The sequence below is a fragment of the Physeter macrocephalus genome, unplaced genomic scaffold (assembly GCF_002837175.3).
Source record: "Physeter macrocephalus isolate SW-GA unplaced genomic scaffold, ASM283717v5 random_977, whole genome shotgun sequence".
In the NCBI taxonomy this organism is placed as follows: domain Eukaryota; kingdom Metazoa; phylum Chordata; class Mammalia; order Artiodactyla; family Physeteridae; genus Physeter; species Physeter macrocephalus.
The window spans coordinates 1-25,000 of record NW_021146649.1 but is presented as its reverse complement, the minus strand read 5'-3'; the positions used below and the strand labels follow the sequence as shown (position 1 = coordinate 25,000).

The 25,000-nt window shown below is 47.9% G+C and overlaps 2 protein-coding genes across 4 annotated transcripts; both read left to right on the top strand.

The window, feature by feature from the left end:
* The first annotated feature begins 7,128 nt into the window (after positions 1 to 7,128).
* Positions 7,129 to 10,146, top strand: NMB (neuromedin B). Of its 2 annotated transcripts, none has more exons than XM_024117249.3 (3): positions 7,129 to 7,331; positions 7,961 to 8,133; positions 9,881 to 10,146. In XM_024117249.3, exons 1-3 carry the CDS (start codon positions 7,175 to 7,177, stop codon positions 9,935 to 9,937), a joined length of 387 nt encoding a protein of 128 aa, XP_023973017.1. In that variant the 5' UTR covers positions 7,129 to 7,174; the 3' UTR covers positions 9,938 to 10,146. The 2 variants fall into 2 exon arrangements, with proteins under 2 accessions (XP_023973017.1, XP_007105833.1); XM_007105771.3 differs by having other exon boundaries at positions 9,876 to 10,146.
* Positions 10,147 to 11,025: 879 nt separating this feature from the next.
* WDR73 (WD repeat domain 73) lies at positions 11,026 to 24,982 on the top strand. Of its 2 annotated transcripts, none has more exons than XM_007105770.3 (8): positions 11,026 to 11,090; positions 11,620 to 11,687; positions 11,996 to 12,084; positions 14,279 to 14,367; positions 14,999 to 15,063; positions 21,005 to 21,169; positions 21,502 to 21,861; positions 22,973 to 24,982. In XM_007105770.3, exons 1-8 carry the CDS (start codon positions 11,050 to 11,052, stop codon positions 23,206 to 23,208), a joined length of 1,113 nt encoding a protein of 370 aa, XP_007105832.1. In that variant the 5' UTR covers positions 11,026 to 11,049; the 3' UTR covers positions 23,209 to 24,982. The 2 variants fall into 2 exon arrangements, with proteins under 2 accessions (XP_007105832.1, XP_054939500.1); XM_055083525.1 differs by having other exon boundaries at positions 11,049 to 11,256.
* The last annotated feature ends 18 nt before the right edge of the window (positions 24,983 to 25,000 follow it).

Here is a 25,000-nt window from a genome sequence, read left to right as displayed (position 1 = left end):
GAAGCAGCCTTTGCTATACCACTATGTTTTCCCTTATATTATCTTACACTCTCATTTCTGCTTGTCTGAGTCTCACTTTCTTCAGAAAGTAATTGTTCTTTCTCTGTCACTTAGCATTTGCAGACTTATGCTATTTGTGTTAAGTTTGTGGATCTGGACTCAAGTTTCCTCATCAGATTGTAAGTTACTCCAGTTCAGGAGCCCCGTTTTATAGACACCATACTCTGTTTTCCCAGTAGCATCTAGCAGCATATATTAAATGTTCAGTATAATCATGCCTTGGAACCAGAGGCAGTAACTAAGGGTAGCATTGTTGTGCTGTTATTCTGGAGCAGAGCATGTGAATCATTAAAGTGATTTGTATTTGCCTGTTACTTAGTAAGTACCTTATCTTGGTCTTGCCAAATTTAAATCTAAAAACTTTATCTCCCTATGGTTCCATCTAAAACAGCATGTTGCCTTTCTAGAATTTTTGATATTAACCCTGTTTTCTTCTTTTGTGTGTGTGTCCTTGGTCTCTTCTCATGTTCTCTTTCTCAGTGCGAAAAATATTGGCATTTGTCACTTTTTTTAGGGAGTGACAGCCTACTCAAAGAGCCTAGGCTTGGAATAAAGGCTCTTTTATCCCTGAGTGCATTTCTTGGTCATTTGCATAAGGGTGTTACCAAGTCCTAATAACTCCTCAGGTGTGGGAGCTACCCCAGGTTCTGAGGGTACCTTTGTTATGACATTTATCACTCTGTTGAGCTTCAGAAATTCTAGCTGGCTAACTGGATTGTCCTCCTTCCTCAAGATGCTCCTTAGTCAGGATGGCCTACTTAAGCTGTTTTCTGGCCAGGTATATCTTTGTCACTAGTCTCCCTTACTATAACCATAAGTAATACCAGAGAAGTTTCAAAAATAAACAAATATGACCCTTCACAGGTAATTATGGTGAGTCTGGATGTAGAAAGAATTCTGTGTAACCAGGAGGTGTTAGGAACTAGAATATGCAGGGGTTATCAAAAAATAGTGAGGACATTGCCTTCCAAGTTATATAGCATTCTAGGCCTTCAGGAATTTTCCAACCTCAGCTCCCAGCAGAACCCAAGTTCTCATACCCTTGATATTGGTCTCACTATACAGACATCCACTCTTTGCTTATGCTAGGTCTCCCTGCCTGGAGTGCCTGCTCACTTTTCTACTTGCTAAAAGCTTTCTCATTCAGGAGGCATTTATTGAGCATCTACTCTGTGCCAGATTTTGGGCCAAGCCCTGGGGATACAAAGATGAGTAAGGCAGGGTCCCTCCTCTGCCAGGAACTCAGTGCCTTAATAGGGGCAACATGTAAAGAAATCTTTCCACATAGGATCATAAGTGCAACGTTAGAGACTCACAGGGAGCTCAAAGAGGGGTTTTTTTAATTCTCAAACAAGATCTCAAGTATATAGTGCTTCCTTCTCGGTGCTGCCTACTCAGTACTTTGTTCATCGCCCTCAGAGTGGTTTGTCTTATTTGTGTCCTGCTCCGCAACTAGCTCCTTGAAGGCATTAAGACAGGGCCAGCTTCTAATTCATCCTTGTATATCCCTTAGTCCCTATCACAGTACTTTTATACATTTTTGATTTATTTATACACTGCTTTGTTCCAAAAAGGATTTGGAGTGACTCATAAAGATACATCCAGTACTATGTGATAAAATATAAACAACTGAAGAATCTGGTGTTGAAATAAGCATGGGAGGAAAAAAGGATAAAATCGAAGGTTAGTTTAGTACCTACAAGACACATCGAAAGATTCTGTTGTCTGCTGGAGGAGATCCATAGCATCAGTTCTCAACTCCTTAGGGGCTAATGTCTATGCTTCATGGAATGGGTATAAAATGGAAGTTTTTTAAAACTTGTAATGATACCCGAAGATCAAGAAATTTCTCTTCTGGGACCTCACTGCAAGGACACTGTGTAATGTTATGCAATAATCTCTATATAATTAGCCTAATGATTTTCATAGAGCTGTTTCAGAGAATGTTCCTTTAGTATAGGTATAGTTTGGCTACTTCTGGAGAAAGCCACCTCACAAAACATCAGCTACCCATCTAATCAGCTAGGAACCTTCAGTTAGTTTTCCTGTAGAACAGTGTTCCTTAATCTTTAAAAACTCATGTTCTTTTATAAGAAACAAAATTTCATGCCTCTTCTCCATTCTGGTAAACCTCCTCTCAGGTCTGTTATATCCAACCTCTTGTCCTTAGCAGCCAAGAATATTTTATCTTGCTTTTTCTTAAGTTTGCATTATAAAAACGTTAGTTACTCATCTCTTATATACAGTTATATTCAATATGACTTTCAAATTATAGATCCTTGTTCTGCTAATCTTAGGAGTTTCTGGAATGCCACCTACTCTCCATCAAGAATCATTTCTGTAGAACCCTTACTTTAATTGACCGGTTTATTTAGATTGCTAAGCTGGATCCCATCTTTAATTCAAGGAGTCTAGTTAAAATAATTTGTACTCAGGACTTAGATCAGGCAAGGAAGTAAATCAGCTAGCATGAAGCTTTTTTTTTTTTTTTTTTTTTTTTTTTGTGGTATGCGGGCCTCCCTCTGTTGTGGCCTCTCCCGTTGCGGAGCACAGGCTCCGGATGCGCAGGCTCAGCGGCCATGGCTCACGGGCCCAGCCGCTCCACGGCATGTGGGATCCTCCCGGACCGGGGCGCGAACCCGGTTCCCCTGCATCGGCAGGCGGACGCGCAACCACTGCGCCACCAGGGAAGCCCTAGCATGAAGCTTTGATCAGAGTTGTCAGCCTGACAACTTACTTAAGCAAGAAAAGAGAGAATGCTCTATAGAACACGTTTCTTGGAATTGGTCAATAGTTGAGGTAGATACGCCAGCATTTTAGTTTTTATCAGACAAGTCACAATGTAATAGGCATTTTGCCAAGGAATTTTGTTGACTGTTGTGTCAACACCATGGTCTTAGCTGCTATCCAGGGAATCTTTTTTCCCTGTAATGGGCTTCAGAGTTAAAGCAGGCTTTGCTTTTCCTAGGATCCAGCTAATAATACTGAGTACTTAGAATTTTCCAGTGCTCTGCTAAATGCTTTTGAATTTATAACAGATTTTTATTTTTTCTCCTTTAGTCCTCAGAATAACTCTATTTTACAAAAGAGAGAAACTAGAAGTTAAGAGATTTGCTCAGGATCTTCTGGTCCATGGATGGCAGAGCCAGAAGTCTTGCTTTTATCACCTCACAATGCTGGGTGTCATACCCAGTTCTTCTACCTTTATAAAATCTAATGAGACTCTTTTATTTGGAATAAACCCCACAATTGCAAGGCCCTTGGGTATTCTTCTTTAGAAGCCCTAGGTTGTTCTTTCATGGATTTGCTCAGATTAGTAAATCTCCCTAGAAATAGGGAGATTCTCAGGCAGATTTCCAAGCATTTAAACCTCTTTGGAGTTTAAAGATTATTTCTTTCAGTTACTGAAATGCCCCCTGAAGTACCTGACTGTTAAACCCAAATAATCTTATGAATGCTGGGCCTGGGGCTTCTCACTTGTTTAGGTTTTCATAACTTCCCTGAGCGTCTGTGCCATTTAGCTGAGCAGCAGCTGCTTAGCTTTCTTAGCCACTGTTGGCATCGTCATCACTTTCTCATTAGATGTATCTTCTCTTTTCTTTTGAATATTGCCTTAAAATTTTTTTTTGTATTTTGGCAATTTAAGTTTCTGAAATAGTTCCTTATCAATGGTTAATGTTCTTATATTCTAACTAGTTCCTATGTGTTCCCTCTGACTTTGCAAAATTGCATCAAATATCCCTGATTCTTTTCTTCCTCTCTTAAAGATTACACTCTTCTGATTCTACAGCCCCTTCCCCTTTCTGAAACTAAAGAGCAGGACCTGAGATACCCCAGGATATTTCTCTTTCTCTCCGCAACCCATACAGTTGAGATCTGTGCTCAGAGGTTTGCCAGAAGAGTGATTTTACACCATCCTATTCTGAGCAGCTCTAATAGGTCTGTCATCCTTTTTCTCTAGGCTCATTTATGTCTAATTTAAATTTCTGCTTTTTGTTTTCTCTTTTGTCCTCTGTACCTTTCATGTGTTTGATGTCTACACTCTGGTTTTCTCCATTTGCTTAGTTTGTCTGCAGCTAACTTGCTTTTACTTGAGTTAACTCATCTATTAAATGGGCATAATACTAGTCTTGACTACATCAAAATAGTGTTGGTGATCAAAGGAGCATGCATGTAAGTGCTTTTGGAAAACAATAACAAAAAAGATTCAGCTGTGAAAAGACATTATTTGTAATTGATTCCAATTTAATGAAATATAGCAAACAATATATATGTCCTTTATTTCGAGCAATTTTTAATTAAAAACATGGTGCAGTTTAAATGTTTTGTTGGTGTTGGTTATAAGAGGATTTGCCGTGTATCTTTCACCCCTTAATCCTCTTTTGGGTTGTCCTTTGAATCTTCTCTGCATCGTCTGTGAATGTCCTTGAATGTTGTAGAAACCTCAGAGGGTCAAGAGTGAGCTCTGGGGACTTCGCTGGTGGCACAGTGGTTAACAATCCGCCTGCCAATGCAGGGGACACGGGTTCGAGCCCTGGTCCGGGAAGATCACACATGCCGCGGAGCAACTAAGCCCGCAAGCTACAACTACTGAGCCTGCGTGCCTAGAGCCCATGCTCCGCAACAAAGAGAAGCCACGGCAATGAGAAGCCCGCGCACCGCAATGAAGAGTAGCCCCCGCTCGCCGCAACTAGAGAAAGCCCGCGCACAGCAACGAAGACCTAACGCAGCCAATAAATAAATAAATAAATAAATTTATTAAAAAGAGTGCGCTCTGAAGAGCTTCTCCATGCACGTGCATGTGATTCACTGTCATTCTTCCTGGTGGGAGAGAGGACTTGGGGAACAGGCAGTCTGCAGTTTAGATCCTCATTCTAAACTCAGCCCAGCACTCCATGAGGGATCCCACTTGGAAGTGCTGTCTTGGGCAAGCCCGCCTCTCTGCAGTGCCTGATGCTTCACATTCCTGGGACAGTGTTTGATAGTTGGCTGTGGAGCTGCTGCCCTGCTTCTTTCCCCAGGGTCCTCGGAGGCCCCTTTTTTCCTGTGCTAGGCTGACAGATAAAATGATCCTAGGGGCATCTGGGGTCATTTTCACAGCTGTGGTTGGAGCTGCGAGTGCAGGCTATGTCAGAGGAGGCTTGCTTAAGTATAAATGAACCTGTCAGAGCAGAACGAAGGTCCCAGGGTCACCTGCAGAAGAGAGGTGAAACTCAGTCAGTGCCTGCTCCCTCTCCCCCTTGAGAAATCTAAACCAACTTGATATTTAAATGGAAAGGTAAAACTGGAGTGGGTGTGGTTTAGGGAAAGCAGCATCTGTCCCTGATGACTCTGGGGGCCTGACAGAGTGATCTGAACAGCCCAGAAGTCTGATTCCAGTGTGACATCTGGGCAAGTGACTCAACCTCTGAGCCAGCTTCCAGCTATAAAATGAGAGATAAACCTACCAAATAAGATTCCTTCAAGCATTTAAGTGAGGCAGCACTCAGTACCACCTCCTAATTTCTATGACCGAGGACCAGAGAAGATAGGATGGGTGCTGTGATTGATGCAGAGGAGAGGGAGGGGGTTGAAAAGGGAATGATTATTATGGGAAGGTGATGAGAGCTATATCTGTACACCATGGCTAAGCAGTGACAAGAATACAGAGAGGTGTAAATGCCAGGGTGGGAGATGAGAAGCAAGGAGATTGGGAAAAAAGCCTGGGCCGGAAATGGAGTGTCCTTGTCCTGTGTGTCGTGGTTTCTGGGAGCTCAGCATGACAACCAGCTTCTCATACACGCTTCCCCTTTTAAGATGGTGATCCACAGAGCTAGCAGGCCTTGCTGAGCTAGATACGGCAAGAGTAATAATAGCAAGTACCGTTTTTGAGCCAGACTGGGGAGTAGGTTCGGTCACAGCCACACTGTGCAGTGTTTCTGAGAAGAGTCCAGGGCCCAGGGGTTGGTCAGTACCCTGCTCCTCCATCATTCACTCCTTTTGTACTCTGCCTCTCTAATGAGACGGTAAACTCCTGTGGGAACAGGGCACAATCTTTTGTGTCCCTGCCTTCCTGTGCCTGGCATAGTGCTCTGAACATTGGTGTTTAGTAAACATTTAAGCAAAAATAAATGTATTATTCTGGAACACAGTGTCTTCTATTCATTAAGTGCTGCCACTGACCTAAAATTTCTTTCCAAGACAAGTCTGGACAGCTCCTTTGGAGAAGGAGAGTGCTGACTTTGAGAGGGAGTCCTATAGGACTGTTGCTTCCTGCCACAAAATAATTGGGCCAAAAAATGTAAAACTATTAAAAATAGGGCAATGTGGTTATTGCCATTTTACAATTGAAGAAGGTGAGGGTCAGTGAGGTCACACAGCTTGTATATGGACTCTTGGTCCAGCGTGCTTTTCACTCCCCTGACCCAAAGATCTGCCTTCTGGCCAACTGATAAGCCAGTCTCTCCCAAGCTGGGCGCCCATTTGTGGGGGGAGGGTGGGGGACGGGAGGGCTCGGCCATCCATCGTTCTGCACTCCTACCCTGAGCACCTGCTGTGATTTCTACAGCACCTGGTGAGTGCCGGCTGTGAGAAGGCAGAGAGCTGGGTGAACCCGGTTAGATTCCCCAGGAGGGAAGGGCCGACTGGCATTTTATGGAGCTCTTCTGGTGCCTGGCACTATGCTGGGCACTGTAATGCCTGTGTTACACAGGAGGCGTCCTCGCCCTCTTTTCTACCCTTAGAAAGAGGCTCAGAGGTGAAGGAACCGCTCGTTGGCCGAAAGCCGTTGGGAGCGGTGAGGGAGGGCCAGGGGAGCCGGCTTTGCCCAGGTCCCCAGCTTGAAGGTGGCGGGCTTGGGCCCGAACGCCCTGAGGAAGTGGTGCCCACGTGGGGTTAGGAGTGAGGCCTTGCGGGCTGTGGAGGGGGCCCCTGACCGAGACCCCCGCCCAAGGGCTGGCGAGGACAAGAGGGTCGGAGGAGGGCGGGGCAGGAGCGGCAGTGAGCGCGCCGGGGGCGGGCTCTTCGGGGCAGGCTCCGCCCCCAGGGGCGCGGGTTTAAAAGGAGGGAAGGCGCGCGTCAGGGAACTGAGCCGCGGCTAAGTGCACCTGAACAGAGGCGCAGCCGGCACCCAGCCATGACCCTGCGGGCGCGGAGCGCTCGGCTGCTCGGAGGCCTTCTGCTCTTCGCTCTGATCGCTGCCGGCGCCGCCCCGTTTAGCTGGGATCTCCCGGAGCCCCGCAGCCGGGCCAGCAAGATCCGAGGGCACCCGCGGGGCAATCTCTGGGCCACCGGTAAGTCTTCACGGTACGGGCAAGCGCCCCCCCCACCCTGCTCTGACCCCATTTTCCTTCTCTGGCCTCTCCTCAGCCATGGACACTAGTGTCCAGGCTAGAGGGGACCCTGGAACTCATCTAACAGATGGGGAACTTGAGACCCAGACCCAGTGACTTGGTTAAATCACTCACCCAGCCAGTTTAAAGCAGAGCTGGGGCTGGATCCTAAATCTACCTGCCAGCCCGTGCCCCTTCTCTTAGACTAGACTCTACTGAATCTTCTAACCTCTGGTGTGTCTTCTCTTTGCACCTCCACCTTCCAGACACCTCTTGTTCTCCACTTCCTTCTCTGCCGTTCCCCGTCCCTCTTCTAAGCAGACAGCACAACTGGCAGAGTTTCTTCCTGGCCCTGGGGCATCCCACCCTCCTTCCAGCTGTGCCATGCCCTCCACCCCATCTACCTGCTCAGGAAAAGCTGAGGTACAAGCTTTGCCACCACCCGCGGTCTTTGTGGCTCCTGGCGACGAGGAGGAGGGTTGTGTGTCTTCCTGCCATGAAAACTGAAAAGTGGGAGAGATGGGGAGCTTTCCCACTGGGATAGGATCCTTGCTCCCTGACTTCCTTGTGCCTCGGCACCTCCTTTCTAGGTCACTTCATGGGCAAGAAGAGTCTGGAGGCCCCCAGCCCATCCCTATTGGGGACAGCTCCCCACATCTCCCTGAGGGACCAGAGACTGCAGCTGAGTCATGATCTGCTCAGGATCCTCCTGCAAAAGAAAGCTCTGGGCATGAGCCTCAGTGGCCCAGCACCTCACACCCAGGTGAGCCAGGCCCGGGAGAGGCTCAGCCAGGGCTGCCCCTGGATCCAGCACTGGGCTTCCGGTGTGAGTACCCAGCCAGGGTGTGATAGGCCCACCCAAGAAAGTCAGCGATTCTAGGCTCTCCCTGTGATCTAGAGCTCAAACGGAGAGGATTCTGAAGAAAGAAAGCTGACCTTCCCAGCAAGCCCCATGGAACAAAAAGTAGCGGAAGACGATCCCCTCACCCATTACCCAGTCTAAAGTTACAGCCTGGGATTATCCAGCTTCTTCCAGCAGGACCTTCCCCTACCTCCACCCCAGTCTACACAGACTTGCCCCACCCCAGCTGTCCACCTTTGCTGTGCCCTGTATGTGCCTGTTGGGACCCTGAGGCTCAGAGAAGGGATAAAAAGAATTAGTCAGCAGCCAAGACAGAGTCTAGACCTTGTTCACCTTGACCAGTGCTCTTCCCAGTCTCTCGTCTGCCTCAGTGACCAGTGGCAGGGTTTCTCAACGCCAGCACTTGATATTCTGGGCTGGAAAGTTCTCTGTTGTGGGAGCTGTCCTGTGCAGTGTAGGAAGCTTAGCTGCGTCCCTCGTCTCTATCCACTAGAGTATGGATAGATACTGTTAGGACAACCAAAAATGCCTCCAGACGTTGCCAGAGGTCCTCTGGGGAGGGGACAGTGGAGGGAGCCAAAATCACCCTGGGTTGTAAACCACTGACCTATGGGGTTCAAGGCCCCAGAGTTGGAGCCAAGCCAGCTTTCATCTCCAGCCTGGCAGAGGGGCAGCTCCTCCATTCTCTGTTCCTGGCGCTGTCCCCATCCCACACCACCTTCCCTGGTACTTCGCTGCTATGTGAAGAAGGCAGTGTGACGTGGTAGAATGGGGTCTCTGGTGACAGCATGCTGGGCACATAAGCTAGCTACTTAGTAGCTGTGTGACCTTAGAAATGTCATTTAACCTCTCCAAGCCTCACCTTCCTCAACCATAAAATGGGAACAGTAGTGCCCCTCTCCTCTTAAATGAGACCATTTGTGTCACATGCTGAGCATGATGCCTAATGCATAGAAAGCACTTAGTAAACAGGAGCTGTTGCCAGTCTGTGAGCTTCCTGGCAGCACCAGTGGCTGACTTAACTTTGTGTCCCCCACCGTGCCTAGCATATAGTATGTACATTTTGAAAGAAGGGAGGGGCATTCCCTACAGAAGGTTCATCCCCAGCCCCATGGGGAACTAAGATCCCACATGCCGCGCAGTGTGGCCAAAAAAAAAAAAAAAAAAAAAAGAACCACCAGCCTCTGGAGACCTCAGATGTAAGGGCCAGGTGCTCGGGCTGGCTGAGTCTGAAGGTAGACAATGTCCCATCCAGGGCCACTGGTCTCGAAGGCCTGAAACAAGAAGACCAACTAGAGAATCTCAGAGGAAGCAGTACTTAGCCCTGGGGGGTGGGACTTCAGAAGTGAGGTCTTGGGCAGAGCTGGAAGTGGGGGAGTAAAAACACTGTCCGGCCCAGGGCCAGGCATGGTACTTGGACTTTACTTCTATGATCTCCTTTGACTGTCAGTACCACTCTGTGAGGTTAAGGCTGTTATTCTGAGAAAACCACTACCCTGACCCCTCCCAGGCCCTTCAGGGAGAAAGGCACTGGGGTGCCTGCCCCTGCCTACCTCTGTGGATGCCTAGCACTTAGGAATGGCAGGATGCCCCTACCATCTGTCCCCCTGCTCAGGCCAATTCCTCTGTGTGTTCCTCTTCAGTACAGGAGGGTGCTGGTGCAAATGCTGCAGAAGTGATGCCATTAATCAGGAAGACAAGATGACATGGCTTAGATTGTGCCCACCCAGGAAAGGTGCTGAATGGGACCCTGGCGGCTCCACCTGGATGTAAATCATGGGCTCACATCTCTGTTACTCCGTTACTGTGATTTCTGGTTGGGTTGCCAGGAATATCGCCAATGCAGATGCAGATGATGTCCTTGCTGTATTTCTTGCTTCCCTGTTGAAGTTGTGAATAAAACCCTGCTCTTTACATAGACTGTCTGGTCCTCTCTTTCTACCCATGTTAGAGGGGATGGGAGGGAAAGGAGACTGAAAGACCCAGAGTTCAGTGAGATGGGGCTGGCCCCAAAGAGCCCAGGACACTCCGTGGCACCAGTCTGGCACTGACTCTTGACTCCTACTCATTCACTCATTCAGGAAGCAGGTACTCAACGCCTGCTGTATGCCAGGTCCTCTGCCAGGCGCTTTTCTACTCTCGCCTCTGCCACCTACCGGCAGAGGCAAGTCTCTCCTGTTTCCCACCTGTAAAAGCTCCCACCTACACTACACGGTAGGGCTTTGCTTACCTGATTTCATCCTCAGGCCAAGCTTTGAGGGGAGTGCCCAGCACATACCCAGGAGAGAGCTGAGCTGGGATCCAGACCCGAGGTCCCCTTACTCTTTTCTCTAGCCTTGTGGGATCGCCAGTTAGCAAATAAAAATACAGGACACCCAGTTATATTCGAATTTCAGATAAACAATGAATAATATTTGCGTATAAGATATCCTAAATATTTCATGGACATACTTAAACGAAAAAAATTATTTGTTGTTTACCTCAAATTGGAATTTAACCGGGTGTCCTGTATTTTATCTGGCCTTTTCCTCTGATCTGCAAATACCCGGTCATAAAGAGCGTGTATTTGGTCCCTCAGGCCCCTCCCGGAACTGACATCCTGGGAATCCCTAAATTTGCGTCTTGTTTCCAGGAGAGTTTATACGGAGAATCCCAGACCTAACTAGCTAAGGGTACTGCAGGTCCGCGGCGCCGCTACGGCACCTCTAAGGCCCCGCCCCCGGGTCAGACCAGGCCGCGCCCCACTCCTCGCGAGAGGGCCGCGCTTGCCCAGGAAGGTTCAGAGGCGGAAGTGAGGTACCGGAAGCGACAGTTGCCATGGAGCCCGCGGAGGACTGGCTGGTGGAATCCTTGCGCTTGTAAATCGTGTGGGCCTGGGACTTGGAATCCGGACCTGGAGCTAGCTTGGGGGCGGACGGGCGCGGCATGGAGCACGCAGGGAACCCGCGGCATGTGGGGCGGGACCTGTACGGAGGACTCCGCCTGGGCCTCGGCTCCCGCAGCTGGGAAATGGCACCTTCCTGTGTGCGCAAATTGTGTGAAGTACTAGTAGGGGCAGTGCTTGTGGAGGATAATAATAACATAAGTGACTATTTTGCGCCAGGCTCTGAGTTAAACCTTAAACAAAGATTATCTCGATTCCTCACATCAACCTTGTGAAATCTGAGTACTCTAGAAGTTACATTTTACAGATGAGGATGAGGCTCAGGGAAATTGTGACTGGCCTGCTCCCAGTCACACAGGGATGAAATGTGTAACAAGACTTGATCCCAGTTCTGCCTGATTCCAGAGCCTGGGCCCCCAACTGCTGAACCATGCTAACATCTCAGGTTCTTTAACAGCTGTAAAGTGCCATGCATCGTGTGACGTTGTGTCCCTATCATGCAGGTACCAGGATTTCCATGCATTCGACCTCTCGGGAGCCACTCGAGTCCTTGAATGGATTGGTGACAAAGGTGATATGCCCTGCCTGGCCCTGAAGAACCACTCCTCAAGCTGGAACTCAGGAGCTCAGCCCAGAGGGATCCAACCCCTCTTCTGGGAGCTTGAGGGCCTCTTGGTCACTTGCAGCAATTTCATGCCCCATCAGCATTATATTTCTCTTATGAAGATCTAGATCTCTTCCATCCCTCAGTACAAGGCTGCATACCAATGGCAGAAGAGTTTATCTTTGCTTTGGAAGATTTGGCAGAGTGTCTGGACCCAGCCATGGTCCAGAATCTTTCTAGCACTTTGTCACAGCTTATTCTGCTTCTTTTTCCAGGAATCTTGGTTGCTGGCTATGAAAGCCTGAAAAAAAATGAGATTCTTCATCTGTTATTACCTCTCAGACTTTCTGTAAAAGAAAACCAGGTAACTTGAAATATTTATGCTGAGTATATGTGTCTACTTCTACTCATTTATTAAACCTTTATGGAGCTCCTATTGTCTACTAAATATTGTCCTGGATACTAGAAAGAGAGAAACTGTAAGCCCTGGGCCTGCCGTTATAGTCTAATAAAGGGACGCAAATGTGCACAGAGGTAAGTTGTACAGAAAATCCTGTGATTTACAGAGGGCTCCTAGAGCAAGAAGTCAATTATACTTTATCAAGAATAGATTTAGGGGGAATTCCCTGGTGGTCCAGTGGTTAAGACGCCACACTTCCATTGCAGGGGGCCCGGGTTCAATCCCTGGTCGGGGAACCAAGATCCCATAAGCCATGCTACACGGCCGGAAAAAAAAAAAAAATTTAGGGAGCAATTAGAGTATGAAGGGTGGTTGAAACCTTAGAATGGTTAAGACCACCTAGGATGAATGTGTAGTATATAAAGAATAAAAGGAGAAGATGGCTAAAGACAGAACCTCAGGGAGAACATTTAAGAAATGGGTAGAGGAAGATGATGAACCCACAAGGAGTACTGAGAAAGAATAGTCTTTGAAGTAGGAGGAGTCTCAGAAAAGGCCAGTGATCCAGAAGCCAAGAGATAAGAATGTGTCACGAAGAGTTGATAGCTGCCTAATGTTACTATAAAATCACTCAGGCTCATTGGCTAGATCAGTCCTGCCTTTATTGCCCTTGGGTAAATTTCCTTCCTAATGTTCCTGATCTTCCTCATCCCTACCCCTCAAGCTGAGTCAGGAGCTCACCAAAATTGAGCCTTGATGAGAGACCTGATTTACCTCCCACCTCACCCCTGGCTTTCCTTCTGTTCTCTTGTGGCCACCTCCTCTTCCCCTGCCTCTGGTTCCTCATGTGGAGATAGTAGAGTCTAGTGGCTAAGAGCATGGACTTCGGTTAGACAGACTTGGGTTCAGATGTATAACATAACCCCTGTGACCTTAGAAGAGTTGCTTAAGCTCTCTGTGCCTTGGCTTTGTCATTTTAGAACAGGGATAATTATACTGCCCAGGTCACAGGGTGGTTGTAAGAATTCAACGTGATAAAGTAAAGCACTAAACAGGGTGGCTGACACAGTGAGCACTGGATAATTGGCAGTTGTAATTTTTTTAATTAGTTTATTTATTTTATTTATTTATTTGGCTGCATTGGGTCTTTGGTGCTGCACGGGCTTTCTCTAGTTGCGGTGAGCGGGGGCTACTCTTTGCTGTGGTGCACGGGCTTCTCATTGCGGTGGCTTCTCTTGTTGCGGAGCATGGGCTCTAGGCGCACAGGCTTCAGTAGTTGTGGCTCGCGGGCTCTAGAGCAGAGGCTCAGTAGTTGTGGTGCACGGGCTCAGTTGTTCTGCGGCATGTGGGATCTTCCCGGACCAGGGATCGAACCCGTGTCCCCTGCATTAGCAGTTGGATTCTTTTTTTTTTTAATACCATGCATTTTCTTTTTTTATTTATTTTTTTAAATTTTATTTACTTTTGGTTGCTTTGGGTCTTCGTTGTGGTGCACGGGCTTCTCGTTGCGGTGGCTTCTCTTGCAGAGCACGGGCTCTAGGCATGCAGGCTTCAGTAGTTGTGGCGCACAGGCTCAGTAGTTGTGGCTCGCGGGCTCTAGATCACAGGCTCATTAGTTGTGGTTCATGGGCTTAGTTGCTCTGCAGCATGTGGGATCTTCCCAGACCAGGGCTCGAACCCGTGTCCCCTACATTGGCAGGCGGATTCTTAACCACTAACAGGTGGATTCTTAACCACTGAGCCACCAGGGAAGTCCTGGCAGTTGTATTTTTATTGCTAGAAGAACCCACCTAACTTCCAGTGCGAGGTGTGGGGAGGAGGAATGGGGCTGTGTTAGTTGGCTGATACATTCCACCTTTCTCTGTTAAGCCTCTGTGACTCCTCTACGAAGCCTTGGAATATAACACTTGTGCTGTGGTGAAAGGTTAGAAGAAATGTTTTGGATGCGCAGGAAAGAAAGGAAGCCATCTGTGTAAGCAGCTGAGACCAACATTTGCAAATAACAGCTCCCTGAGGCCCTGCCCAGAGAAGCATCATTGCCACCTGAGCTTCCGTGGCTTCCTGCCAGGCTGGGATATGGCTCCTTACCTAGAACTTGTCTGAAACGTTCCTTTGGAGAGCGGTCCCCTATCTGATTGGCCACCCCTTTGTATTTTAGGGCTTGTTCCCTGAAAGAGATTTCAAGGTACGCCATGGAGGATTTTCAGACAGGTCTGTCTTTGATCTGAAGTATGTGCCAGACACCAGGTATGGTCAGCTCTGTGACCCAGACTTTCCATTCAGGATGGAGTGGCTGGAACTTTAGGGGTATCCTGTATCTTTATCACCACCCCTCCCCATCCCACCTCAGCACAGGGGCACATGGGAGGGCATGTGCACACACAGATCTGGAATACAAAGAAACCAGTGCTCGGTGGCTTTACGGTCCCTCACAGACCTCTTGACTATGGTAACCCACAGATTGCTGGCGTTGCTCTAGGGAATAGATATAAAGTAGAAGAGATGCTCTTAGTTTCTCAGAGAGCTGGTGGTGAGTGGTTGGGGCTAATAGCTCAGTTGGCAGAGGCCAGAGCCTCTGGGTGAGGGTTCTGTGTTCAGGCTCCCTGCTGGGTCCTCTAGCACACGTCATGCCACTTGGAAGCCAGGGCCCAGTCCCACGACTCTCTGTGAGCTGTGGACCTGTCCCTACAGGGGAACAAGCCTGCTCCTCCTCTGTTAAATGAGGGTGACTGATCTTGATGACCCCTCCCTGCATAAGCTCTCCTGATACGGGGAGTGTAGGAATCCCAAGCTGAGTGGGCTGGGGAGGGAGAGGCTGAGGGCTATGTGGGTGAGCTCCCCACTGTCTGGGCTGAGATTTCCTATCCATCCTGAATAGGTTGCTGGTGACCAGTGGCCTTCCCGGTTGTTACCTGCAGGTGTGGCAGGTTGCGGAGGACAGCGGTAAGTGACTTTGACTCGGCGGGGTTGGGTTTGTAGGAAAGCCTGTTACTCTCACACCCCCAATCCCTAATCTGAGCCAGTTAAGAAACAGACTCAGAGGGCTTCCCTGGTGGCGCAGTGGTTGCGCATCCGCCTGCCGATGCAGGGGAACCGGGTTTGCGCCCCGGTATGGGAAGATCCCACATGCCGCGGAGCAGCTGGGCCCGTGAGCCATGGCCGCTGAGCCTGCGCGTCCGGAGCCTGTGCTCCGCAACGGGAGAGACCACAACAGAGGAAGGCCCGCATACCACAAAAAAAAAAAAAAAAAAAAAAAAAAAGAAACGAAACAGACTCAGAGCCAGTGGGAATTAAAATGCAGTATCTACTGGGACTTCCCTGGCGGTCCAGTGGTTAAGACTGTGCTTCCACTGCAGGGGGCACGGGTTCAGTCCCTGGTCGAGGAGCTAAGACCCCACATGCCACATGGCGTGGCCAAAGAATTTTTTTTTTAATGCAGTATCTACTTGAATGCAGCAAAGGTGAATTAGCAGCCACAGCAGCGCACACAAGCCCCAGGTGGAGCTTCCTATAGCTTGCTTCATGAATTGAGTTTACCAGCCCAGCCAGAGGCAGAGCACCTGGTGAACTTTGGGCCTCTACCACCCCAGGCAGGGGCAGAGCGAGGGCAGCAGGGAGGTCACCTCTCACTGCAGGCATGCTGTTCTCAGGGAGGGAAAACAGTGAGTGAGCACGAGGCTGCGCTGACCAGTCTCCCACGCAGAGACGTCACTCTGCCACCCAACGGGAACAGGAAAGTTGGGAAAGGCGCAGGAAGCGTTAGTCCTGTTCCTCTGGGAGTCGGGGGAGTTCCCTCATAGTATCCCCTCCAGCAGGAGGTTTGCGGTTCCCCTGTCAGGCAGGCACCGGAGCCTGCAGCCCTGATCCAGCCCCTGCCATCCCTCCTTGGGTTAGAGCATTGCTGACCAGCATGGAAGCGGGCCTCAGAGGCAAAGGCAGCCGCTCTTGGAACTGTCCCTTGGCTTGTGTGGTCCTCTGCCTCACCTGGATGCTTCCCAGAAACCGGTAGCAGCTGTTGGCTTCTCCCCAAGCTTCACTGCCGCAGGAAGGTGGTTCTGGTCCTCATTTGGTTTTTGAGGTCACTGACCCTGTGGACTTTCCTTTGTTGTTTCTTCCTTGTCACTTGTCTTATGCTGTAGCTTCCAGGTGTGTGTATATACTTATTTGTAGTTATGATTGTTTATTTTTTCATAATTTTATTGAAAGTCACCCATTTTAAGTATACAGTTCAGTGATTTTTTTTTAGTAAATTTAACAAGTTGTGCAACTATAATCAGTTTTAGGATATTTTCATGACCCCAGTAAGATCCATCATGCCAATTACTATTAACCCCCATGCCCACACCCTGCCCCAGCTGACCACTAGTCTGCTTTCTGTCTCTATGATAGATTTGCCTTTTCTGGATATTTCATATCCATGGAATCATACAATATGTGGTCTCTTGTATCTGGCTTCGTTCACTGAGCATAGTACTTTTGAGGTCCACCATGTCATACAATGTCATAACGTGTATCAGCAGTTTGTTCCTTTTTATGGCTGAACATTATTCTATTTATGAATGTATCACATTTGTCTATCTGTTCACCAGTTGATGGATCTGATTTTTGGTTATTAGGAATAATGCTGCTAAGAACATTCATGTACAAGTCTCTGTGGACATATGTCTTCATATGTCTTGGATAGACATTAGGAATAAAATTGCTGTATCATGTGGTAAATTTATGTTTGATTTTTTAAGAAACTCCCAAACTCTTTTCCAGAATGGCTTCATCATTTACATTCCCACCAGCAGTGTATGAGGGTTCCTGTTTCTCCATGTCCTCACCAACATTTGTTATTATCTGTCTTTTTTTTTTTTTTTTTTTTTTTTTGTGGTACGCGGGCCTCTCACTGTTGTGGCCTCTCCCGTTGCGGAGCACAGGCTCAGGAAGCACAGGCTCAGCGGCCATGGCTCACGGGCCTAGCCGCTCTGCGGCATGTGGGATCCTCCCGGACCGGGGCACGAACCCGTGTCCCCTGCATAGGCAGGCGGACTCGCAAACACTGCGCCACCAGGGAAGCCCTATCTGTCTTTTTTATTAAAGCTGTCCTAATGGATGTGAAATTGTATATCATGTGGCTTTCATTTGCAATTCCTTAATGACTAATAATGTTGAGCATCTTCTTATATGCTTATTAGCCATTCATGTATCTTTGGTAAAATGCCTATTCAAATCTTCCTAAGGGTGTTTTGTTGTTATTTTTTTTCCCCCTAGCAGGCTGAGATAACATGCTGTCACAGGCCCTTTGACATTCCAGTTTCACTGTACATTTTAATAGATACTTGTTTGGATTAATTAACAATCTATAAGATGTAACAGTAGTATTAATGAGTGTATATTATATTCCAGTCACTGTACTAATCACTTTCCATGTGTGATCTCATTAAATTCTCATGAGTCTGAGAACAAACTCTTTCCCAGAGAGGCTAACTTGTTCAAAGTCACAAAGATGGTCGCAGAACCAAGACTTAAATCTAGTCTGACTTCAGAGTCTGCTTATAACTATGCCTGGTGGTAACTGTAGTTAGATAATAATAATTGATCTCAGTATAGTATGTAGAGGCTCTGAAAAAAAGGTCGTAGGGTATTTACTGACTGGCAACATAGTCTGTGCCACCATTTTGCTTAGATCTGGTTCCTGGAAGTAAGATCTACTTATGAAAGGGCACATAATAATAATAATTATTATTATTATTACTGTTATTTGTAGCAGTAGCTAACATTTCATCATTCAGTTGTTATACATTGTGTGTTTCCAATGTGTCAAGCATTGGGCAAGTTTCTGCGGATATAACAGCAAGCACTCACATAGATGTTCCTTGCTTTCTTGGTGCTTATATTGGCTCTTTTGTCTTTATTGACTTGTGAGTTTTTTGTACATTCTAGATACATGTTATTTATCAGATATATGTTTTGCTAATATTTTCTCCCTGTCTTTTCATTTTCTTAATAGTGTCCTTTGAAGCATAAATGTTTTAAATTTTGATGAGGTCTGTTTTAATAATAAAACAGTGTCATATCTAGGAAATCTTTACTTAATCCATAGATATTCCCCAGTGTTTTTTTTTCCAAAAGTTTTATTGTTTTAGCTCAAACATTTAAGTCTGTGATCTCTTTAGAGTTAACTTTTGTGTATGGTAGATATGAGGGGAAGGGTCTGAGTTCATCTTTTTGCATGTGAATGTCTGGTTGTCCCAGCACCATTTGTCAAAAAGCCTGGCCTTTCTCCACTGACCTGCCTTGGTGCCTTTGGTGAAAATCGGTTGATCGTGAATATAAGGATTTATTTCTGGACTCTCCATTCAGTTCCAGTGATCTCTATGTCTATCCTTATGTCAGTAACTTATAGTTGTTTTTTATCTTTCCCTAAAAATAGGCTGCGTGGGGCAGCAATGGTTTAAAGATGAGGAGGGTGCCTTGGAGCTCTTTTGTCCTGACAGTGCCTGGGGTACCAGGTGCCATATAGAACCTGTAGCCCCAGGCCCAGGAGAGCTAGGCCCAAGGAGACTTGCTCTGACACTCATATGAGAGTAGGAAATCAGATAGTTACCTTCCCCTGGTTATTAGTGCAGAATATTCCAGAATCTGCGGAAGGCTGGCCAGGTGTTTTCCTAGACGCCTGAAAACGTAGCATTATCTTGGTCAATTTTCCAAGGTCCAGGTTTGACCCACAGCTTTGGTATCTCAGAAACCTGATTCCGTCAGCACACCCAGAACAAATCTAATCTGTTATTAGGGGCAGACGCGCTCACCAGACCCACAGGACTGCTGTATAAACCAGAACGCAGATTTATTAGTTTATAATGAAAAAATAAGTATCCCTAAAAGTGGAATATTCCAGATCCTTTTTCTTTTCCTATAGAAGACCTAACCTAATCAAAGCCTGCATGGTAAACATAACCATAACAAGAGGAATCAGCTCTGAGGCTTCCAAATGGTGTTTTCATAAGCTCTCTTAGGCAGAGAGTATAGAACTTGTGAAGGCTTGGCTCTCCAGGCCCCTGGAGGGAGGGCCTGTGGCCTCTCCTCTCCGCTCTGGGGCTGAGGAGTCCACTGGGAAGGTCTTTAGGTGGAGACGTACCTAACAGCCTCAGCTGAATGTCTCCCGCAGCCTCTACTTTGAAGTTAACTTCAGTCTGGAGTGGCTCTCTCTGCCGTGGACGGGCCCCAGCATTTTCTTTGCCTTTGTGGCTGAACAGCCCCCTCTCATGGCCACCACTTTTCCTTTCGACGTGGTAATACGTTAGCTCAGTACTGCAGGTCTGGAGCCATTCTGACTCCTTAAGGAGAGTGCCTACTGCAGCTCTGACCCGTTCTGTTGGTTTAATCTTCAGACAGCCTTCTTTCTTTTATTGCCCAGTTCTTGGTGGTGCCTCACTGCATCTTTTGCTTTGATTTTGTAGTAGTTCTTCTTTTCATTTGGCTAGTTGGTGTGGATTTCCTAAAGGGGGCATTTTAACACTGACGAGAGAGGGGATGAGGAGGAACCTGCCTTGCTTTCCTGTTGTAACTACGGAGCACAACTCTCCAGTCAGGAGCTCTGAAGCCTTTGTTTTCTAGTGCATCTTTGAAATAGGTCTTTGAAGGCTTTCCCTTGACCTCCTCCTTCCCGGCCGTCAGGGGACAAATCACATCTGAGAACCAGCCCTGGCTCAGAGCAGCAGGTCCTGGGGAATGTGTTCCAGGCCCTCAGAGGCTGTGGAAGGGCAAGAGGGAGCCGCTGAAATGGGGCCCCGGGGAGTGAGGCAAGCTGGCCTAGGCTGGTGTGAATCGCAGCCTCACTGGCACTCCCCGGAGACACACGGTCCTGAGGCTCAGCTGTTGTGTCTGCTCCGACCTCCACGGCTCCTAGGGTAGAGCAGTCATGTTCAACAAGTCTAGACGAAGTGCACTGAGAGTCTGTGGCGTGGGGAGCGGGACTCAAGGGGCCTCTGCATCCTAGCCCAGCCTGGCCGCACCGTCTGTGACTCCTTGTATGTGAACTGTCTCCAGGGAACTGACTGCCACGTGCTCGCTTGATAAGCCATGTTAGTGTTCCTTCTCTCATCTGTCCCTTCCTCATCCTCTTACCTATCCTCTAGAATTTAAAAATACATAGATCTCCATTTTCTTCAGAGAATGCAAAACCAAACAGTGAGCTCCCTCTTGGAGCAAGAAAATATAAAATGGAAAATAGGCATCTCCCTTTAAGTAGTTTGTACAGCAGACTGCTTGTTCTGAACTATGTTATAAAGGGAGAATGCAGAGACGGGAACCTGTCTGCTGTTGAAGCAGACTGAGGTGAAAAAAGCTAAAATTTGATTTAACCTGAGGGCAAGTATGTCTTTTTAACGTTCAGTGTAAAACAGATGTGGACTTTCTTGCCCTGTTTATGTTTGAAGACAAAGACATCTGTGTTATAACCTTGACCCGTTAGGATTCGGCCAATTGCTTGAGGTCATGGGACATGTTTTTGAAGAAATAATATTACTTCATGAACTCCGTTCCTGTTATTTTCAGTTAAGGTGTAAACAACATCATTGGTGTGTTCTTTCCTTTTTTCTTCCTTTATTTGTTCTCTGCAAAACTATAAAAAGCCAGAACTGCTTGGGAGGTTTTGAGATGGCTGCTGTGATTCATTATCTCCCATTTGCAAAACAGTTCATAAGACAAATTATAGAGAAACTACAGTGCTTCTGACAGTTTCCAAAAAGTAAACACAACGCACAGTGATTATGTCTCCACATCCTCTCTCGCCAGCCGTGAGCCTCTGTCTCCCCTGACCTTCTGGCAGGCCTTCATCATGCAATGTTTCAAACCTGCATTAACATTCTGGACTTCAGCTGCTTCCATCTCCCCCCAGATGTCATTAAGGCTGTCAGCACCATTGATGTGCACGAGAAGGAGGGGCGTGTCTGGCCCAGGGTGGCCATCTTCTCGTCGGCGGCGCCTGGAGTCCTCCACGGGGCCAGGCTCAGCAGTCTGAAGGTGGTGGATCTGGAATCGCAGAAGACCACGTACAGCTCAGGTACTGCAGCCCCTTGCCAGCTCCTCCCAGCCCCACCCAGCCACGCTGGAAACCGAATCCAACCCTGTGTGCCAGCTGCTGGGGAAACGAGATGAGTGAGAGGCAAGGCTAGGCCTCGGGGCCCCTGTTCTGGGGCTGGGGAAGGCAGTCCCGGGACCAGCACCCAACCAGCCGGGTGGACCGTGTGAGATGAGAAGGTGGCGGGACGTGGTTCGCTCGGCCGGGGGCTGGTGGGGAGCTGCCCAGAGGAAGGGGCTTGGACCAGCCAACGGCGCCAAACCTCTGGACCCATCTGACTGCAGCCACTTTTCTCCTCTCGCCCCGCCGTCCAGGTGTCAGTGACGGCGAGTTGCTGAGTAGCCTGCAGGTCCTGGACGCAGCCACCTTTGCCTTCTGCTGCACCTCGGGCCGCCTGGGGCTTGTCGACACCCGCCAGAAGTGGGCCCCATCAGAGAACCTCAGGCCCGGCTCTGGGTCCACTGGAGGGAGGTGGTGTGCAGAAGCTGGGGGCCGGGGCCCCGGGCCCAGCATGGCCAGCCTTGGCTCGGACGGGCAGCTCTGTCTTCTTGACCCCCGGGATCTCTGCCAGCCGGTGAGCTTGGTCCAGTGCCCAGTGTCCACGCCTAGCCCTGACCCAGAGCTGCTGCGAGTGACTTGGGCTCCAGGCCTGGACAACTGCTTGGCCATTTCAGGTACTGCTGAGAGGATTTTGTGTCTGTCACTTGATCTGTGTCTTCCGGGGACTCTTGGGTGCTCAGGAAGGAGCCCGTAGTCCCGTAGTAAATCTGGCCCCAGAAGTTAAAGTTGCTCACAGAAAAGCTCCAAATTAGCTCTCCAGGTTCTTCAGTGGCGGTCCTTCCACCTCCTGGCTACCAGACTTCCCCACGTTGGTAGCAGGCCTTTCCTGTCCCAGCAGGAATTCAGTTCTGAGGTTGGTGGAGAGGCTGCGGATGGTGAGACACTAGTACAGCCATGGGCTGTACCAAGGAGAGGCGATAGGGTCTCAGCGGTGCCGCTCAGTCTGCTCGCTTTTAGAATTACAGCAAGCTAGCTAGGTCCGCAGGCTCCTGGGTCTGGCCCGGCAGTATCTAGTTGAATGAGGGTGTGTAATGAGGTTTCTGAAAGCCAATGAAAGGATCCTCTGACGGGGGTAGAGGTTGAAAGAATAGTTGAGAGAGCAGGAGAGGGTCATTGGTCATGGCAGGATCCAGAAAGAGCAGAAGAGCAGAACCAGGCTTGGGTAGTTCTCTCTAAAGGCTTCTCTTTCCCCCATCAAGTAGGAGACAAGGCCATCTGCTGAGAGGGACTCACATGTGGAGGGATTAGAATTGGGGGCAAGTGGAAGAGGTTTGAAAAGTCTCTAAAGCCTCCGTTTCTTGGGGAAAATAATAGTACCTACTTCATACGGTTGTGAGGGTTAAAAGAGAGAGTGCAAGATTAGCCTCGGGCCTGGCACCTGATAGATGGACAACAGATGCTTATTGTTATATGCTCCGTGGAGTCATCAGCCGCCAACATTGACGGCAGGTGTTACATGCCCTTCAGTTGGCCTTTAATTTTATTTATTTATTTATTTTTGGCTGCACCGCGCAGCTTGTGGGATCTTAGTTCCCCGACCAGGGATAGAACCCACGCCCTCAGCAGTGAAAGCGCAGAGTCCAAACCACTGGACCGCCAAGGAATTCCCTCAGTTGGCCTTTAAGTATCTTGTGGCTATTTGATTCCTCATCCTCTAGCCTCTTTTGGTTCTGTAGAGCATTCAGAGATTCAGCGTCAATGCTCGCTTTTCTTGTTCTTCCTCAGGTTTTGATGGGACGGTCCAGGTCTATGACGTCACGTCTTGGGGTGGAATGGGGCGCCAAGTAGAACCTCTCTTCACTCACAAAGGTCACATCTTCCTAGACGACAATGGGATGGACACTGCTCCACTGGTCACCACCCACACCTGGCACCCCTGCAAACCGAGGACTTTGTTGTCCGCAGCAAGTGATGCCTCTCTGCACGTATGGGACTGGGTGGACCTCCATGCTGCCCACTGACTCCAGCATCTTTCCGCCCAGGCCCTAGGAAGCTGCTGTGTAGCAAGGATATTGATTCAGGATTCATGTGACCACAGAGCCCTGTTACCAGCTGAGTGGCCGTGGGCAAGTTAACCAGCCTCTCAGTCCCAGTTTCTTTATTTGTAGAATGAGACTGGTAATAACTACCTGGCAGGACTGTTGGGAAAGTTAGAAGTAACATATTTTAAAATAACTGGTAAGGGGACTTCCCTGGTGGTACAGTGGTTAAGACTTCATGCTCCCAATGCAGGGGGCCCGGGTTCGATCCCTGGTCAGGGAACTAGATCCCACGTGTATGCTGCAACTAAGAGTTCGTGTGCCACAACTAAGGAGCCCACCTGCTGCAACTAAGGAGCCCATGTGCTGCAACTAAGGCTCCCGCAAGCCACAACTAAGGAGCCCACCTGCTGCACCTAAGACCCAGCACAACCAAATAAATAATAAAAAATAATAATAATAACTGGTAGGATGGAGGCATGGCACAATAAATATTTGGTAGCTACTCTTAGATCTGGGAGCCCCATTTCCCCCAAGTGTAAAATGGCAGCGTTTTACCCCTGTCTGCATTCACAATATCATGGAATCTGAAGAGCCAACGAATGTAAACAGGTTTTGTGAACTTTTTTACAGAAGTGAAAATGTATAGTGACAGATAATCATGAAAAAAGTCAACCCCAGTAGCAATGAAGGAAATAGCAATTAAAATAAGATTATGCCATTTTTATGTACTAAATTGCCAAATTTTAAAACATTTTTGCCTTGAACAGCTGATAGAGGTTACATGGTACACAATTCAGAAGGTACAGAGGAGCAGCTTGGTTCTTTATCCCAGTTGTATGATGTACCATTGTTCAGTTGAACCATAATTTATATATCCAGGCTTCTGTTATGTGGCATTTAAAATGTTCTAATCCTTTGAAATTACAAGTAGTGTGTACAGCTTTTGTATCCATGAACAATATGTCTGTAGAATACATTTCTAAGAATAAAACTGCTAAGGCAGAGGATGTGAGCATTTTTCAATTTTATAAATACTGTCAAAGTGCCCTCCATAGAGATTATGCCACTTTATGACGGCAACGATGATGATCGGTCTGATTCTCTTAACCTCACCACCACTCTCCTTAGTGGCTTTTTGACCTTTGCCAGTCTGATAAATGAAAAATCATTATTTGTACTTTTGGTCTGCATTTCTCTTATGTGTGAAGTTGAGACTCTTCACATATTTAAAAGTTTTGGGGCAGCTGTTTTTAAAGGTGGTAACAGCCAGCGTGGGGAGCTAGGCATTCTCATCATTACCACCTGCAGCTGGCGTTCAGGCAGAGACTGGCCACCCTCCTCTCGGGCGGTTCTCACTGGAACACGGCCTTCACCAGAGTGATGCTTTCCAACCCCTGCCCCCCAGGGGAGTAGGCCCAAAGGACATTTCTTTTTGGCGGCCTGTAGCAAATATGAAAGTGTACCTGCATGTGATTCCTCACTGTCACATTTGTTAAAGGATTTTCAGCAATTTTCTTGTTGAAATTATTTGATTACTAGTCACAGTTTGGGCTCTGATTTTTTTTAAAAATAGCTTTATTGAGATATAATTCACATACCATACAATTCACCCATTTAAAATGTACAATTTAATGGGTTTTGGTATATTACTTTATTAGTTTTTTTTGCGGTACGCGGGCCTCTCACTGTTGTGGCCTCTCCCGTTGCGGAGCCCAGGCTCCGGACGCGCAGGCTCAGCGGCCATGGTTCACGGGCCCAGCCACTCCGCGGC

Bases quoted from the DNA above. Each gene is read 5' to 3' on its own strand.
- NMB (XM_024117249.3), top strand. From the start codon at position 7,175: ATGACCCTGCGGGCGCGGAGCGCTCGGCTGCTCGGAGGCCTTCTGCTC. The intron at 7,332-7,960 runs GTAAGTCTTCAC...CCTCCTTTCTAG, and splicing joins GGGCAATCTCTGGGCCACCG to GTCACTTCATGGGCAAGAAG. The intron at 8,134-9,880 runs GTGAGCCAGGCC...TCTTCAGTACAG, and splicing joins GCCCAGCACCTCACACCCAG to GAGGGTGCTGGTGCAAATGC.
- WDR73 (XM_055083525.1), top strand. From the start codon at position 11,183: ATGTGGGGCGGGACCTGTACGGAGGACTCCGCCTGGGCCTCGGCTCCC. The intron at 14,368-14,998 runs GTATGGTCAGCT...CATCCTGAATAG, and splicing joins AAGTATGTGCCAGACACCAG to GTTGCTGGTGACCAGTGGCC. The intron at 21,862-22,972 runs GTACTGCTGAGA...GTTCTTCCTCAG, and splicing joins CAACTGCTTGGCCATTTCAG to GTTTTGATGGGACGGTCCAG.